General features: G+C 39.5%; 1 protein-coding gene across 3 annotated transcripts in view; it reads left to right on the top strand.

Moving 5' to 3' along the window:
* Positions 1-7,447: 7,447 nt before the first annotated feature.
* kirrel3l (kirre like nephrin family adhesion molecule 3, like) overlaps positions 7,448-14,497 on the top strand; it is a 59,741-nt gene continuing 52,691 nt past the window's right edge. For all 3 annotated transcript variants that reach the window (XM_058084146.1, XM_058084148.1, XM_058084147.1), the window contains exon 1: positions 7,448-7,749. In XM_058084146.1, the coding sequence (XP_057940129.1) occupies positions 7,710-7,749 (40 nt within the window). In that variant the 5' untranslated portion in view covers positions 7,448-7,709. The remainder of the gene's footprint in view (positions 7,750-14,497) is intronic.

Below are 14,497 nucleotides of genomic sequence, written 5' to 3'. Positions count from 1 at the left end.
GAAACTGGAGTACCCGGAGAAAACGGGTAGAACACGCAAACTCCACACTGAGATAACTCGAAGGTGGAATTGAACTCGGGTCTCCTAGCTGTGTGGCCTGCGCGCTAACCACTCGTCCAACGTGCAGCCCGATTCAGGGACATATTAATCATATTGTACTGACCGATCAGACCCTTTTTCCTGTGTTTCGGTTCTATGGTTAGCGACACTTTTCTGTGATAGCCTCACAAGAGTGGGTCCTTCATATCCAAACTGAGCTAAGTATATTCATTCATTCGTTCATTTTCTACCGCTTTTTCCTCACAAGGGTCGCGGGGGTTGCTGGAGCCTATCCCAGCTACCTTCGGACGAGAGGCGGGGTACAACCTGGACTGGTGGCCAGCCAATCACAGGGCACATATAGACAAACAACCATTCACACTCACATTCATACCTATGGACAATTTGGAGTCGCAAATTAACCTAGCATGTTTTTGGAATGTGGGAGGAAACCGGAGTACCCGGAGAAAACCCACTCATGCACGGGGAGAACATGCAAACTCCACACAGAGATGGCCGAGGGTGGAATTGAACCCTGGTCTCCTAGCTGTGAGGTCTGCGCGCTAACCACTGGACCGCCGTGCCACTAAGTATATTATATTTTCCAATTTATTTATAAACTATATTTATTATATTTCCAGTACATATTAAAATTGTGCAACAATGGAATTTCAGGTTAATATTCCGGCATCATCTCACACATTATTACTTCTTGTCAGAGTTAACTGTTATACAAGAGGTTATCTTGTAATTTATTACTTTTTTTTTAAAGGTTTTGACCATGGAAAAGATTATTTCTTGCCGCTATGAGAAAGTTTATATTAAAATCAAAACAAACGGGAGATATAGCGGTGTACAAATGAGGTGAACATGATGTGAGCATGCTTTCTCAACAAACTCACATTTAACTTATAGACTATAAAGAATGTGTGGAGATATGAGTATTATCATTGAGAGGCACGCAAGAGTTTTCCCACCCAGTTCAAGGTTTTGAAAGTAAACAAAACGCATTCCTCGGCTTGTGTCTCGCAGTGTTTACTTTTGAAAGAAAAATGTCTTCCACTCCTCTGCTCGATAACAGGGTTGATTTATTCAGTTTCATATTCATTTCAACTAAACACACAACTACTCCTGCGTCTTATCACACCAAAAAGACAGAGCAGGAAGTGAGTTTTTTTTTTTTTTTAAAGTCCGGCGTGATGGACGTATTCTTTTTGAATTGACCCCCGGGTCAAAATAATATTTAGTTAAATTATTCTCATCTCCTTATGAATCCCATTTCCATATATTGCCGCTTCATGCCTTATTTATCATCTCCTTACCATTACCATGCAGACGACATCCAAACTGTCACCCCTTTCTCCCTCTGAACAGTTTAGTAAATATCAAACCGTATTTATTATTAATAAACCCACTGCTGAAAATCCCTTTTTCATTCATCAATTATTCACACAGTCAAAAGCTTGGGGAGTACGGGCGCCCTCCATTTGAAGCCACGGTGGCCAGCGTAATTAACGGCGATTGGCTCACGCTGCTTCATATCATCTGAGTGACATCATACATTTGGTAATGGTAATAATAATGGTTTTATTTCATTTGAACATGCATCAGATTACAATTGAATGCATCACATAATCAGTTCACAGTTCCACATGTCCAAAAGGAGTAGGAAGAAGCAAAGCTTATTAAATCCTACCCCTCCATCTGGTACTTTTACAATCAGTAACTGTTACATTTGTTCACTTCCTGCTTTCCTAATATAGTGTAAGTTTATTTATTTATTTTATTATTATTTTTAATTTTTTATTTTTTTTTGTCACGTACCAAAGTACAAGGTTTATTTATTTATTTATTCATTTATTTATTTTTTAATTTTTTTTATGTTTTTATGTTTTTATGTTTGATTTAATTTAGCAAACATCAACTGCTTATTAAATCCTACCCCTCCATCTGGTACTTTTACAATCACTAACTGTCACATTTGTTCACTTCCTGCTTTCCTCATATAGTGTAAGTTTATTTATTTTATTATTTTTTAAATTTTTTAATTGTTTTTGTCGCGTACCTAAGTAAAAGGTTTATTCATTTATTTATTTATTCATTTATTTTTATTTTTATGTTTTTATGTTGTTATGTTTTATTTTTTATTTAATTTAGCAAACATCAACTGCTTATTAAATCCTACCCCTCCATCTGGTACTTTTACAATCAGTAACTGTCACATTTGTTCACTTCCTGCTTTCCATAACATCAACTGCTTGTATTGTTTCTTGAATTGGCTCATCGTTGTGCATTGTTTGAGGGTCTTACTCAATCCATTCCATAGTTTGATTCCACATACTGAAATGCTATGGCTTTTTAACGTAGTCCTAGCATAGAAGTGTTTCAAATGTATTTTTAGCTAATTGGTTATTTTTAGCCTTATGCATTATTTTAGCTGTTTGAAGATGAACTATATCAGCAAGTTGAAGTATTTGTGATTTTAGAAATAAGGAGTTATAATGTTCTCTGTAGGCGGCATTATGAATTATCCTTACTGACCTTTTTTTGCAGTACATTTAGCGAGTGAAGATTGCTTTTATAGTTATTAGCCCATATTTCCACACAATAAGTAAGATAGTGGAGTGATTTCTGATTGAGAACAAATTTTGCTTTGTTTCAATACTGAAATATTTCAATGCAATGCGAGTTGATTTTATTAGCACTGCACCCCCGCTGCTTCTTACAGCACCTCGCTGCCCCCCCCCACCCCCCGCCTTTACACCTTACTTTCACTCAATCATTGATGGATTCGCATGTACACGCTATGTCCCACACATACACACGATTTGTTTCAATCTCCTATACCTCCAAGCACCAACCAACGAATGAGCTCTGATGTTTGTAAAAATAGCACAATAGTGTGGATTCCTACACACACACACACACACACACACACACACACACGCCTCATCCATGTGCTCCCTCACAGTAACCTCAGTTGGCTCCCCGGCTGTGCAAGCTGTTTCTCCCATCAACATGTGTTTACTGGCAGGGGACCCTTATGTTTGCATTAGTGAGAGGCAATAAACAGGAAGGGGCCGCCCTGGGCGCCAAAGACTACTGTTTTTAGGCCCCCACCCTCAAAAAAAACACTCATCATAATGTGGATTAAGTGTGAGAATTTTTTTTTTTTTTTGGGAGTGGGACCACACATGCCACACTACAGCGTCCAGATCTCCTCTTTGATGAATTTGTCCCACTCTAGTGGAAATCTCACCACCTGGTTATTTGTGTGTGTGTGTTGTGTCGATGTGTTGATGCTAAATAAAGGTAGCTCGCTTGGCACGATAAACAAAGACAAAGATGACTACCGTGGCTTATTATTTTTGGTTAATCAATAGATCCTTGAATAACTAATGAAGCAACATGAAAGAGTGCGTCTATTAACAGCCGCAGGCGAGTGATGGACGCCATTGTTTTCATCTCTCAGTAAAAAGGCCTTGCTTTTGTTGGAATATGATAATGATTCTCTTCTTTTTGGTTGGGGCGTTTGCGTCCATTTTATGACAACAGGATCATTCCAGATCAAACCGTACCTGGAATAAAGTCCATTTTCATTCCATTTCCAAAGAATTCCAGTTTGAAAAAAAACTGGTAGATGGATGGATGGACGGACGGACCGACCATGTTAATGGACTGTCTAATGAATAAACAGTTTGATCTGATTAATCACATTTTAAATTAATCATGATTAGTGATTGCATGGAGTGTCCAACGTCCATGCTGCGTATATACAATGGAACCTTGGTTAGCATGTTTTTTTTTTTGGTTAACATCGAAAAACAATTTAATCTGATTAATCACATTTTAAATTAATCATTAAACAAAACCTCCATGCTGTGTTTGGCGGAGGTAAAAATGTATTAATAAACTTGTTTGTGAACAATTTAACAAAATATTGTATATGAATATATACAATGGAACCTTGGTTAGCATGGTTTTCTTTGGTTAACATCGAAAATTTACGCCAAAATTTGTTCCTGTTTGCATACAATATAGTGCTCCAGCTGTGTTCTTCTTGTATGTTAATGGACTGTCTAATGAATAAACAATTTAATCTGATTAATCACATTTTAAATTAATCATTAAACAAAACCTCCATTCTGCATTTGGCGGAAGTATAAATGTATTAATAAACTTGTTTGTGAACAATTTAATAAAATATCAACAAAATATTGTACATGAATATATACAATAGAACCTTGGTTAGCATGATTTTTTTTGGTTAACATCGAAAATTTACGCCAAAATTTGTTCCCGTTTGCATACAATATAGTGCTCCAGCTGTGTTCTTCTTGTATGTTAATGGACTGTCTAATGAATAAACAATTTAATCTGATTAATCACATTTTAAATTAATCATTAAACAAAACCTTCATTCTGTGTTTGGCGGAGGTAAAAATGTATTAATAAACTTGTTTGTGAACAATTTAATAAAATATCAACAAAATATTGTATGTGAATATATACAGTGGAACCTTGGTTAGCATGTTTTTTTTTGGTTAACATCGAAAATTTACGCCAAAATTTGTTCCTGTTTGCGTACAATATAGTGCTCCAGCTGTGTTCTTCTTGTATGTTAATGGACTGTCTAATGAATAAACAATTTAATCTGATTAATCACATTTGAAATTAATCATTAAACAAAACCTCCACGCTGCGTTTGGCGGAGGTAAAAATGTATTAATAAACTTGTTTGTGAACAATTTAATAAAATATCAACAAAATATTGTATGTGAATATATACAGTGGAACCTTGGTTAGCATGTTTTTTTTTGGTTAACATCGAAAATTTACGCCAAAATTTGTTCCTGTTTGCGTACAATATAGTGCTCCAGCTGTGTTCTTCTTGTATGTTAATGGACTGTCTAATGAATAAACAATTTAATCTGATTAATCACATTTGAAATTAATCATTAAACAAAACCTCCACGCTGCGTTTGGCGGAGGTAAAAAATGTATTCCTAAACTTGTTTGTGAACAATTTAATAAAATATCAACAAAATATTGTATGTGAATATATACAGTGGAACCTTGGTTAGCATGTTTTTTTTGGTTAACATTTGTTCCTTTTTGCGTACAATATAGTGCTCCAACTGTGTTCTTCTTGTATGTTAATGGACTGTCTAATGAATAAACAGTTTAATCTTAATAATCACATTTTAAATTAATCATGATTAATCACCATTAGCAACAATGTCTGAAAATATGCCCATTTTATGTGTCCATCCATCCATTTTCTATACCGCTTATCCTCATTAGCGTCGTGGGGGTATGCTGGAGCCTATCCCAGAAGAGAAATGACTTGAGATGACTCAAGAGTGTCCACTCTATTAGATTCAGCAATTTTTTTGATGGTATCTGGCTGGCATATTTGGCTCTAAACCTTTTTAATAACACCTAAAATCCTATATTTTGAACGGTGGCCACATTGAAGTTTCCCCCCTTGGCCCGTAAAGTGAAAACCAGAAGTGAGGGACGGTGCCTCTAGATCACGTGGTTGCAACCCTGCAATAGTATTGATCCGATATTGATACTCCAGTATCAATATGGATCGATCCACCCACCCCAAACATTAAGAGCTAACGTACGACCCAACTGTGGCACAGTGATTTATTATTTAGCTGGGTGGAGTCCCAACTATTTTGCTTCTGCACACCATGCAAAATGTCACAACATCATTAAAGCACATCATTCGTTTCCCTCACGAGATTAATGAAGGGAATCCATCTTTCTAAGTAGTCATAAATCTATATTGTGACTTACAATTACAATCGCAAGTCACAACACAATACCTATGAAACGTCACACCGCTAGCAAACGGACATTTATGTAAATTTGTTAAGCTTTCTAGACTGTACAGAGACACAGAGATTGATTGACATTGGTCTACAGTCCCTTAGCCAATAACGACACGATGCACGTTCTTTGAGCAAGGCAGGCCGACACCCATGTGGATACCGATATTTTTTACTCAAACATTTTCAAGATCGGGCTGCACGGCGGGCGAGTGGTTACCGCGCAGGCCTCACAGCTACGAGACCCGAGTTCAATTCCACTCTCGGTCATCTCTGTGTGGGTTTTGTATGTTCTCTATGTTTTCTCCGGTTTCCTCCCACATTCCAAAAACATGCTAGGTTAATTAGCGACTCCAAATTGTCCATAGGTATGAATGTGAGTGTGAATGGTTGTTTGTCTATATGTGCCCTGTGATTGGCTGGCCACCAGTCCAGGGTGTACCCCACCTCTTGCCCGAAGACGGCTGGGATAGGCTCCAGCACCCCTGTGACCCTTGTGAGGATAAGCGGTAGAAAATGAATGAATGAAAAATTGCAGGCTGCTGCACTGCGGGCAAGTGGTTAGCGCGCAGACCTCACAGCTAGGAGACTAGGGTTCAATTCCACCTTCGGTTATCTCTATGTGGAGTTTGCATATTCTCCCGTGCATGCATGTTTTTTTTCCGGGTACTCCGGTTTCCTCCCACATTCCAAAAACATGCTAGGTTAATTAGCGACTCCAAATTGTCCATAGGTATGAATGTGAGTGTGAATGGTTGTTTGTCTATATGTGCCCTGTGATTGGCTGGCCACCAGCTGGGATAGGCTCCAGCACCCCTGTGACCCTTGTGAGGATAAACGGTAGAAAATGAATGAATGAATAAATGATTAATAGGCAGTGCCTGCACGGTGTTGAGTGGTTAGCGCACAGGTCTCACAGCTAGGAGACCTGTGTTCAATTCCACCACCGCCCATCTCTGTGTGGAGTTTGCATGTGTTTGCCCCTGTGACCCTTGTGAGGATAAGCGGTAGAAAATGAATGAATGAATGAATGAATAATAATTACATTAAATCAGGAAAAAAAGCACATTTTCAAATAAAAAGTATAAAGTATATACAGCCTATATTTACTTATTGATATGGCTCCACACTAAAATTTGTAGTAAATAACAATTTAATACAAAACCCGCCCCTTGATGCACGCTCAGCCAATAGAGGGACCTCAGGGGCGGGGTCATTGTGAGCGAGAGGTGGGGTGGGGGGGGGGTCTCCCTACCCCACCTCTACCCCAATTGGCGTGGATGCTTATGAGGCAGAGAGGGCTCCACACACTATAGAGCTGGTGCCAAATGTGGTGTAACCCCCCTCTCACGTCCCCCACGCAACAGAAGAGCGAGTGTGTGCGTGAGAGTGTGTGCGTGTGCGTGTGGCAAGAGGAGAGAGAGGAGTGTGTGTTCCATACATCATCACAGTGAGTGAGAGAGAAAGAGAGAGAGAGAGAGAGAGAGAGAGAGAGAGAGAGAGAGAGAGAGAGAGAGAGAGGAGACGAGTAAGAGAAGCAAAGCTCCCACAGTCACAGGAGGAGAGCGCAACGTGTGCACAGGAGCGGACCGCGCTCGTCCGAGGGTTTGATTCCGAGGGAAGAGAACCGGAAAGTTATTAAGAGTGGGGATGCATCTGTGACAAGACTTCCACGAAGTGTTTTGGACTTATTCAGAGCGATTGCATTGAAGTGGATAATAATAATAATAATAATAATAATAATATTAATAATAATATCACGGGAGTGCGTGTCTGTGAAGGAGTCAGCGTTTATTCCACGCAACACAGCGGAACCACCAAGGAGCAACTATGATCGTGCTTTATCTCATCTTTTGCCTTGTGACCACAGGTAAGCCCACTCTTTACTTTATGTCCATTTATGTGTGATTACGCGCTGCGTCAAGACATCCATCCACTCTACTCCACGCAGGACCACATCAGCACATCCACACCATGCAATGCAGCAGCAATGTACTTGCACGTACATACACTTACTTTGGGGTAGCGTGATTACATCAGTATGGCGGAACACAATGCGTGGATTACTTATATATTCAGAAGCGTTTGGGGTTTGCTGAGCGTGGAATTTGCCACGAAGAAATGCATGAGAAGATGGTAAAGGAGTGGAAAGTGGCGTCAAAAGCTGACTTTGGTCAATGGAAGGAATCTGGGAAATGACAGAAATGTGATATATTTGTCACCAGGGTGGGATTTGGACATTGAACGCAACATTTTTGGTTACTATTTGGTGCGTTTTTAGTACAAATATACATTGTTATGTAGAATAAAAGGAACAATATCTTATTTTTCTTAATTTATTTCCGACATGCATACTATGTTACATTAATGTATCTCACATATACACTTATAATATCTGTTTATATACTTACATATATATACACACATATATATACATATATATATATGTATATACACACAGACATACACAACACCTCATTACTACACACATCTGAAAAGGAGCAGGAAGAAGCAAAGCTTATTAAATCCTACCCCTTCTCCACAATAAGTGATTTTTTTTTCCACATATATAATCACAAAATCTTACATAAGACAAAACAACAAAATAAGAGTGGGAACATCGGACACCCCAGCAAAAACCCCAGGACATTGCCGAAGCACACCACCGACCCACCTGGCCCCGACACCCCCCGCTCCCCCGTCCCCCCAACCCCTGAGTGCACCCACCTATTATATTAAGTTCATTATTATTATTTTATGTAACAATATTTATTTATGTACAAAAACCGTAAAAAGAAGGCATGGAATCGAACACTCGCGGAATGTTGTTCAAGAAAGACAAGGCTGTGTTTGCTTAAAAAGCCATTTGCTGCCCAGCACCTCTGCACCAATACCCCTCCCTCTGCTCTGTTCCACATGGTTTTGTCATTAGAAGGTGAGGGTGGGGGTGGGATGGGTGGGTGGGTGATTGGGGGGTGGGTGGCTGGGGGTGATGAGATGCCAGGAGACCTTTGCTCTCTGACAGACGAGCAACAGCTGGATGAAAAGAAGGAAAGAGACAGTAGAGCCTGACAGTGGCACTTTTTTTTTTTGCTCCGATACACACAAATACACACAAATACACACAAATACACACATGCTCCCAAATCAGGAAAATGGTAGCAGCTGCCCTAATTAGACTGTAAGACACCTTGGAGCTCTTTTTCATGCAAAGTCATCACAACTCCAAGACTGCGAGAATATATCCACTCATGATGACATGTGATTTCCCATGTGACCTCCCCCCTGTCAATCAGCAGCAAAGACAGGTAATAGTCGGAATTGTACCGTTTTGCCGTTTTGATCTAGTGTTACTTCATTGGGTTTCATGCATGAATGTTAGTTATAGAAACTCTTAATCACCCCCCCCCCTCATATGATAAATAAAGGAATTTGATTGCATCACAACATGATGCACATGATCCCCCTCACTTATGCCCGAAGGAATTGTTTTCCATACTGCATGTGTTTCCCGAGCAACTCATATTCCGCTTTGGGAATCTTGTGTCTCGTCAGAGTCGAGTTCAAAGGATGAATGCTGAGATTACAAGTTTCCCCTCCGCTGCCTCTTAAGTTGGATTCCCACTCCATGATAGGTGTTATTAAAAAGGTTTAGAGACAAATATGCCAGCCATTGAGTCATCTCAGGTCATTTCTCCTGCCCCAAAGTCAGCTGGGATAGGCTCCAGCATACCCCCATGACTCTTAATGAGGATAAGCGGTATAGAAAATAGATGGATGGACAAAAGAATGGAGACATGTAAAATGGGCATATTTTCAGACATTGTTGCTACTGGTGATTAATCATGATTAATTTAAAATGTGATTATTAAGATTAAACTGTTTATTCATTAGACAGTCCATTAACATACAAGAAGAACACAGTTGGAGCACTATATTGTACGCAAACAGGAACAAATGTTAACCAAAAAAAAACATGCTAACCAAGGTTCCACTGTATATATTCACATACAATATTTTGTAGATATTTGTGATTGATCAGATTAAATTGTTTATTCATTAGACAGGCCATTAACATACAAGAAGAACACAGTTGGAGCACTATATTGTACGCAAACAGGAACAAATGTTAACCAAAAAAAACATGCTAACCAAGGTTTCACTGTATATATTCACATACAATATTTTGTTGATATTTTATTAAATTGTTCACAAACAAGTTTATTAATACATTTTTACCTCTGCCAAATGCAGCATGGAGGTTTTGTTTAATGATTAATTTTAAATGTGATTAATCAGATTAAATTGTTTATTCATTAGACAGTCCATTAACATACAAGAAGAATACAGCTGGAGCACTATATTGTATGCAAACGGGAACAAATTTTGGTGTAAATTTTCGATGTTAACCAAAAAAAAAACATGCTAACCAAGGTTCCATTGTATATATTCACATACAATATTTTGTTAAATTGTTCACAAACAAGTTTATTAATACATTTTTACCTCCGCCAAACGCAGCATGGAGGTTGGACACGCCATGCAATCACTAATCATGATTAATTTAAAATGTGATTAATCAGATCAAATCACCTCCCTCAGCGTGGAGGTTTTGTTTTTTCCGAGGTTCATCTGGTTCGGAATGGATTTGGATGAAATTTTCAGGAATGGTTGAAAATGGGATATGGAGGAATGGATGGCATTTTGGGGGTGATCCGAATCACCATGTGGATCTAGCAAGGATCCTTTAACATTGCAATGGAAAAATTGCAATGGAAAAATCCCATCTTTGGTCTCTTTGAAAAAAAAATTAAAAAATAAAATAATTATATATATATATATATATATATATATATATATATATATATATATATATATATATATATATATATATATATATATATATATATATATATATATATATCTTGACCATCTTTGGTCCCTTAAAAAAAAAATATATATATATAATTAAAAAATATATAAAAAAATATATATTCATATATTATTTTGTAATATTATTTATATATATATATATATATATGTGTGTGTGTGTTATTGGTGACGAGGACATGCGAGTCCATGTGTTTAATGAGCCACAGGCAGCTGTTAGACGCTTACCAAAGGCTCTTGTGGAAGACGGGAGAAGCTTTTTAACCGAGCATCATCTCTCCTCTTCCCTATTACTGGAGATTTGTTTCATCCCGGTGCAGCGCAGGCATGTTTGTGGGCCTGGTGACAGCGTTGGCCCCCACAGGGCTGCTTTAAGAAAAAGTGCATATTTCATGAGCGATGGTTCTTTGAATTCTTATATGTAAAGGCGGGAGTGGGTTCATCGAGGGCCGACGGAGTCTTGTTGCGGGGATAAAGCTTCCATGTGTCACTAGTGTCCTAATGATTATAAGCGGCGGGAAAACACTGGGGACGAGCGTCGAGCATCGTTGACCTTTTCGTCCTCTTGTCGAACACACCCATATTTCCTTAATTGTATTCCCTCCGACTGCCCCCTCCCTTAGAGACCGATGTGGCTTAGTGGGAGAAAGTTTGCTGGCAGGAATTTCATCCAGCCGCTGAACAGTGTTGGACACGAGTTGCACCATAGTGCCGATGCAGCAGAATGTGGATAGAGCTGAGTCTTGGAGAGGAGCGTCTTGCATTATTTAAGAGACATAGTCAAGCCTAAGATGCCTCTTAGCTTACTTTGACTTCCTGTCTATCTGAGTATTGGTTTTACTGCTGCAGGTTTTGTATTTAACGTTGGATCACTTGTGGGTGAAAAGATGGACAAAATTAATCAGGCACTAATAAGGGCATTTTTCTACTGGAGAGGAATTTGAGAACCCTGACCTCAACCCCATCAAGCACCTTTGGACAGAAAATCCCAGAGACGCGCATCAAAATCTTGTAGAAAGTCTTCTGAAATTGGAAGCTGCAAAGTATTGTTTATTTATCGACAATATTTCTTCATTTAGTGGCAATGGCCTGTTTATTTACTCAACCGCAGAGAGGACCAGGCTACTGCTAAGCAGTCATGCCTTGTCTCTTTGCGGTTTGAATTATGCAGCTTCACCATAATATTCATTAATTCATTTTCTACCGTTTATGCTCATGAGGGTCGTGGGGGTGCTGGAGCCTATCCCAGCTGTTTTCGGGCACCCTGGACTGGTGGCCAGCCAATCACAGGACACATATAGACAAACAACCATTCACACTCACATTCATACCTATGGACAATTTGGAGTCGCTAATTAACCTAGCATGTTTTTGGAATGTGGGAGGAAACCGGAGTACCCGGAAAAAAAAAACACGCATGCACGGGTAGAACATGCAGGGGGTGGAATTGAACACAGGTCTCCTAGCTGTGAGGCCAATTTGTAAAAGAAAAATCATCTTTAAGAAAATGTTATAGTTTTTGCTTATAAGGCATTTAAAAGACTCATTCAAAGATGCTATGAAAGTTTTGTATAATCCTACACTGGTCACTAGGTGTCAGTAATGTTACGGTAATATTCAACGAGACATAAACGCCAGATTTGATTGCCAGAAAAACAGGCTTTTATTGCAGGTTTTTGTGGTCTCATAATGGGCACGGTAAAAAAAAATCCTAATTATACATCAGCTAATGTTTGTTGCTGCAGTAACCCAGACCAAGCCAAAACTCAACTCTGAATAGTCACTTCCTGTCCGCCCGCCGCTCAGCTCCCCCATGGGAACCCATTTATAGCAACACACATGAGACCAAGTCTTATTTATGGCTTATTTACTCTGATCATGTCTACTATACTGGGTAATATGACTGTTAAGGTGAAAACCCACGTATGTACGGGGAGAACATGCAAACTTCTCACAGAGATGGCCGGGTTGGAATTGAACACAGGTCTCCTTGCTGTGAGGCCTGTGCGCTAACCACTCGCCCACCATACAGGCACAGCCATTTCATTTATTCATTCATTCATTTTCTACTGCTTATCCTCACGAGGGTCACTAGGTGTCAGTAATGTTACGGTAATATTCAGCGAGACATAAACGCCAGATTTGATCACCAGAAAAACAGGCTTTTATTGCAGGTTTTTGTGATCTCATAATAGGCACGGAAAAAAAATCCTAATTTTACATTGGCTAATGTTGCTGCAGTAACCCAGACCAAGCAAAAACTCAACTCTGAATAGTCACTTCCTGTCCGCCCGCCACTCACATTTACAGCAACACACATGAGACCAAGTCTTATTTATGGCTTATTTACTCTGATCATGTCTACTATACTGGGTAATACGAGTGTAAAGGTGTTGTTTTGGGTGTCTAATTATGTTTAAAAACCTATTTAGAATGTTGTAAACATGTTTTTTTAATGGTCAAACTATAAATACCACACCCGTTAGTAATCATGTGGTACGGATTGAATCAAAGTTGAGATGTTATGTCTGAAACCGTCATTGTAGCTCCTATTCGTTTGTTCTATGGGGCTAAAAATGCAACAACCATAACTGATCTTGAATTGAGGCCTGGCATCTATTAGAGTGGAGGCACTGCACCGGCCCGCTAATTTGCACCGCCTCCTACCTCTAAACAGTCATTTAATGCAGTACGCACACGCAAAACAAACAGTAATGAATGACCGATCTGTTAAACAATAGTCTGCTGCTGAAGACGCCGTGCACACTTTGCATTGTGATGCCTCCTAAACGGGGCGCTACACGTGTGTGAAAAGGAGAAACTGCAAGGAGAAAGGAAAACAATGGCACTTCATAATGCCGACTGCCGCTAATCAGCTTTGCTATGCGGGTAAACACAGATAAAGAACTTGGCAACGTGTCGCCGTGCATTGTTAGCAAATCAGGCGCCCGTGACCTGACACAGGAAGACGCCAGGTAGGAAACTGTTGCCGGCCACCCATCCTCTTTTGTCTCTACTTTCTCCTTGCGTCTCCTCGTACGTGTGTACATCCTCACCTTGTCTCCCTCTGGGTTCAGTCGCAGCATCCGGCGAGGAAATGACAAAGACATGGGACAATGGAAAAAAAAAAAAAAAAAAAGGGGGGGGGGGCGCCGTGTCAGCTTCCTGTCTTTCGCCTCGAGACATCTTCCCCTGGAACTCCACCTTAGGCTGGATCGTCAATATAAACTTGTTTACTCCTTCATTTTTCTTTGCAAACACTGTAATGGAAAAAAGGAGAGTAAGGTAATTAATTCCGCGTACGTCATTAAAACAGCACCTCAAGGGATCAAGTCACGTTTATACAGTAGAAGATATTTATAAAAAAAAAAAAAGTGTCTTGCCTTCCTGCACATTCACGATAAAGTCGTGAGAGAGGCGTGGATTTCATAACCGGTGTCCGTACAGTAAATTGAAATATGTCTCATGCAGCACAGCAATACGTGTTATCTTGTGTTCCTTCACCTTGTATGTATCAGACGTAGCTTAGCTGCAGAAGGATTCCGGAGAAAAGCAGCTTAGGTAGGAATACACCTCGGGAAAAAAAGGCATTGTAAGAACAACATTTCTTATTTTTGTCCTGCAAAGAAAGGGAAGACATTTGGGTGTCATCTCCAAAACAGGAAGACATCAGAAATGCTGTCTAAAACCTTACGCTAGTTACTGCTAAATAACCCACCATGGGGCCA

The sequence above is a fragment of the Doryrhamphus excisus genome, chromosome 10 (assembly GCF_030265055.1).
Source record: "Doryrhamphus excisus isolate RoL2022-K1 chromosome 10, RoL_Dexc_1.0, whole genome shotgun sequence".
Lineage (NCBI taxonomy): Eukaryota > Metazoa > Chordata > Actinopteri > Syngnathiformes > Syngnathidae > Doryrhamphus > Doryrhamphus excisus.
Note: the sequence above shows the minus strand (reverse complement) of the source record. Positions and strands in the feature narration are given on the sequence as shown.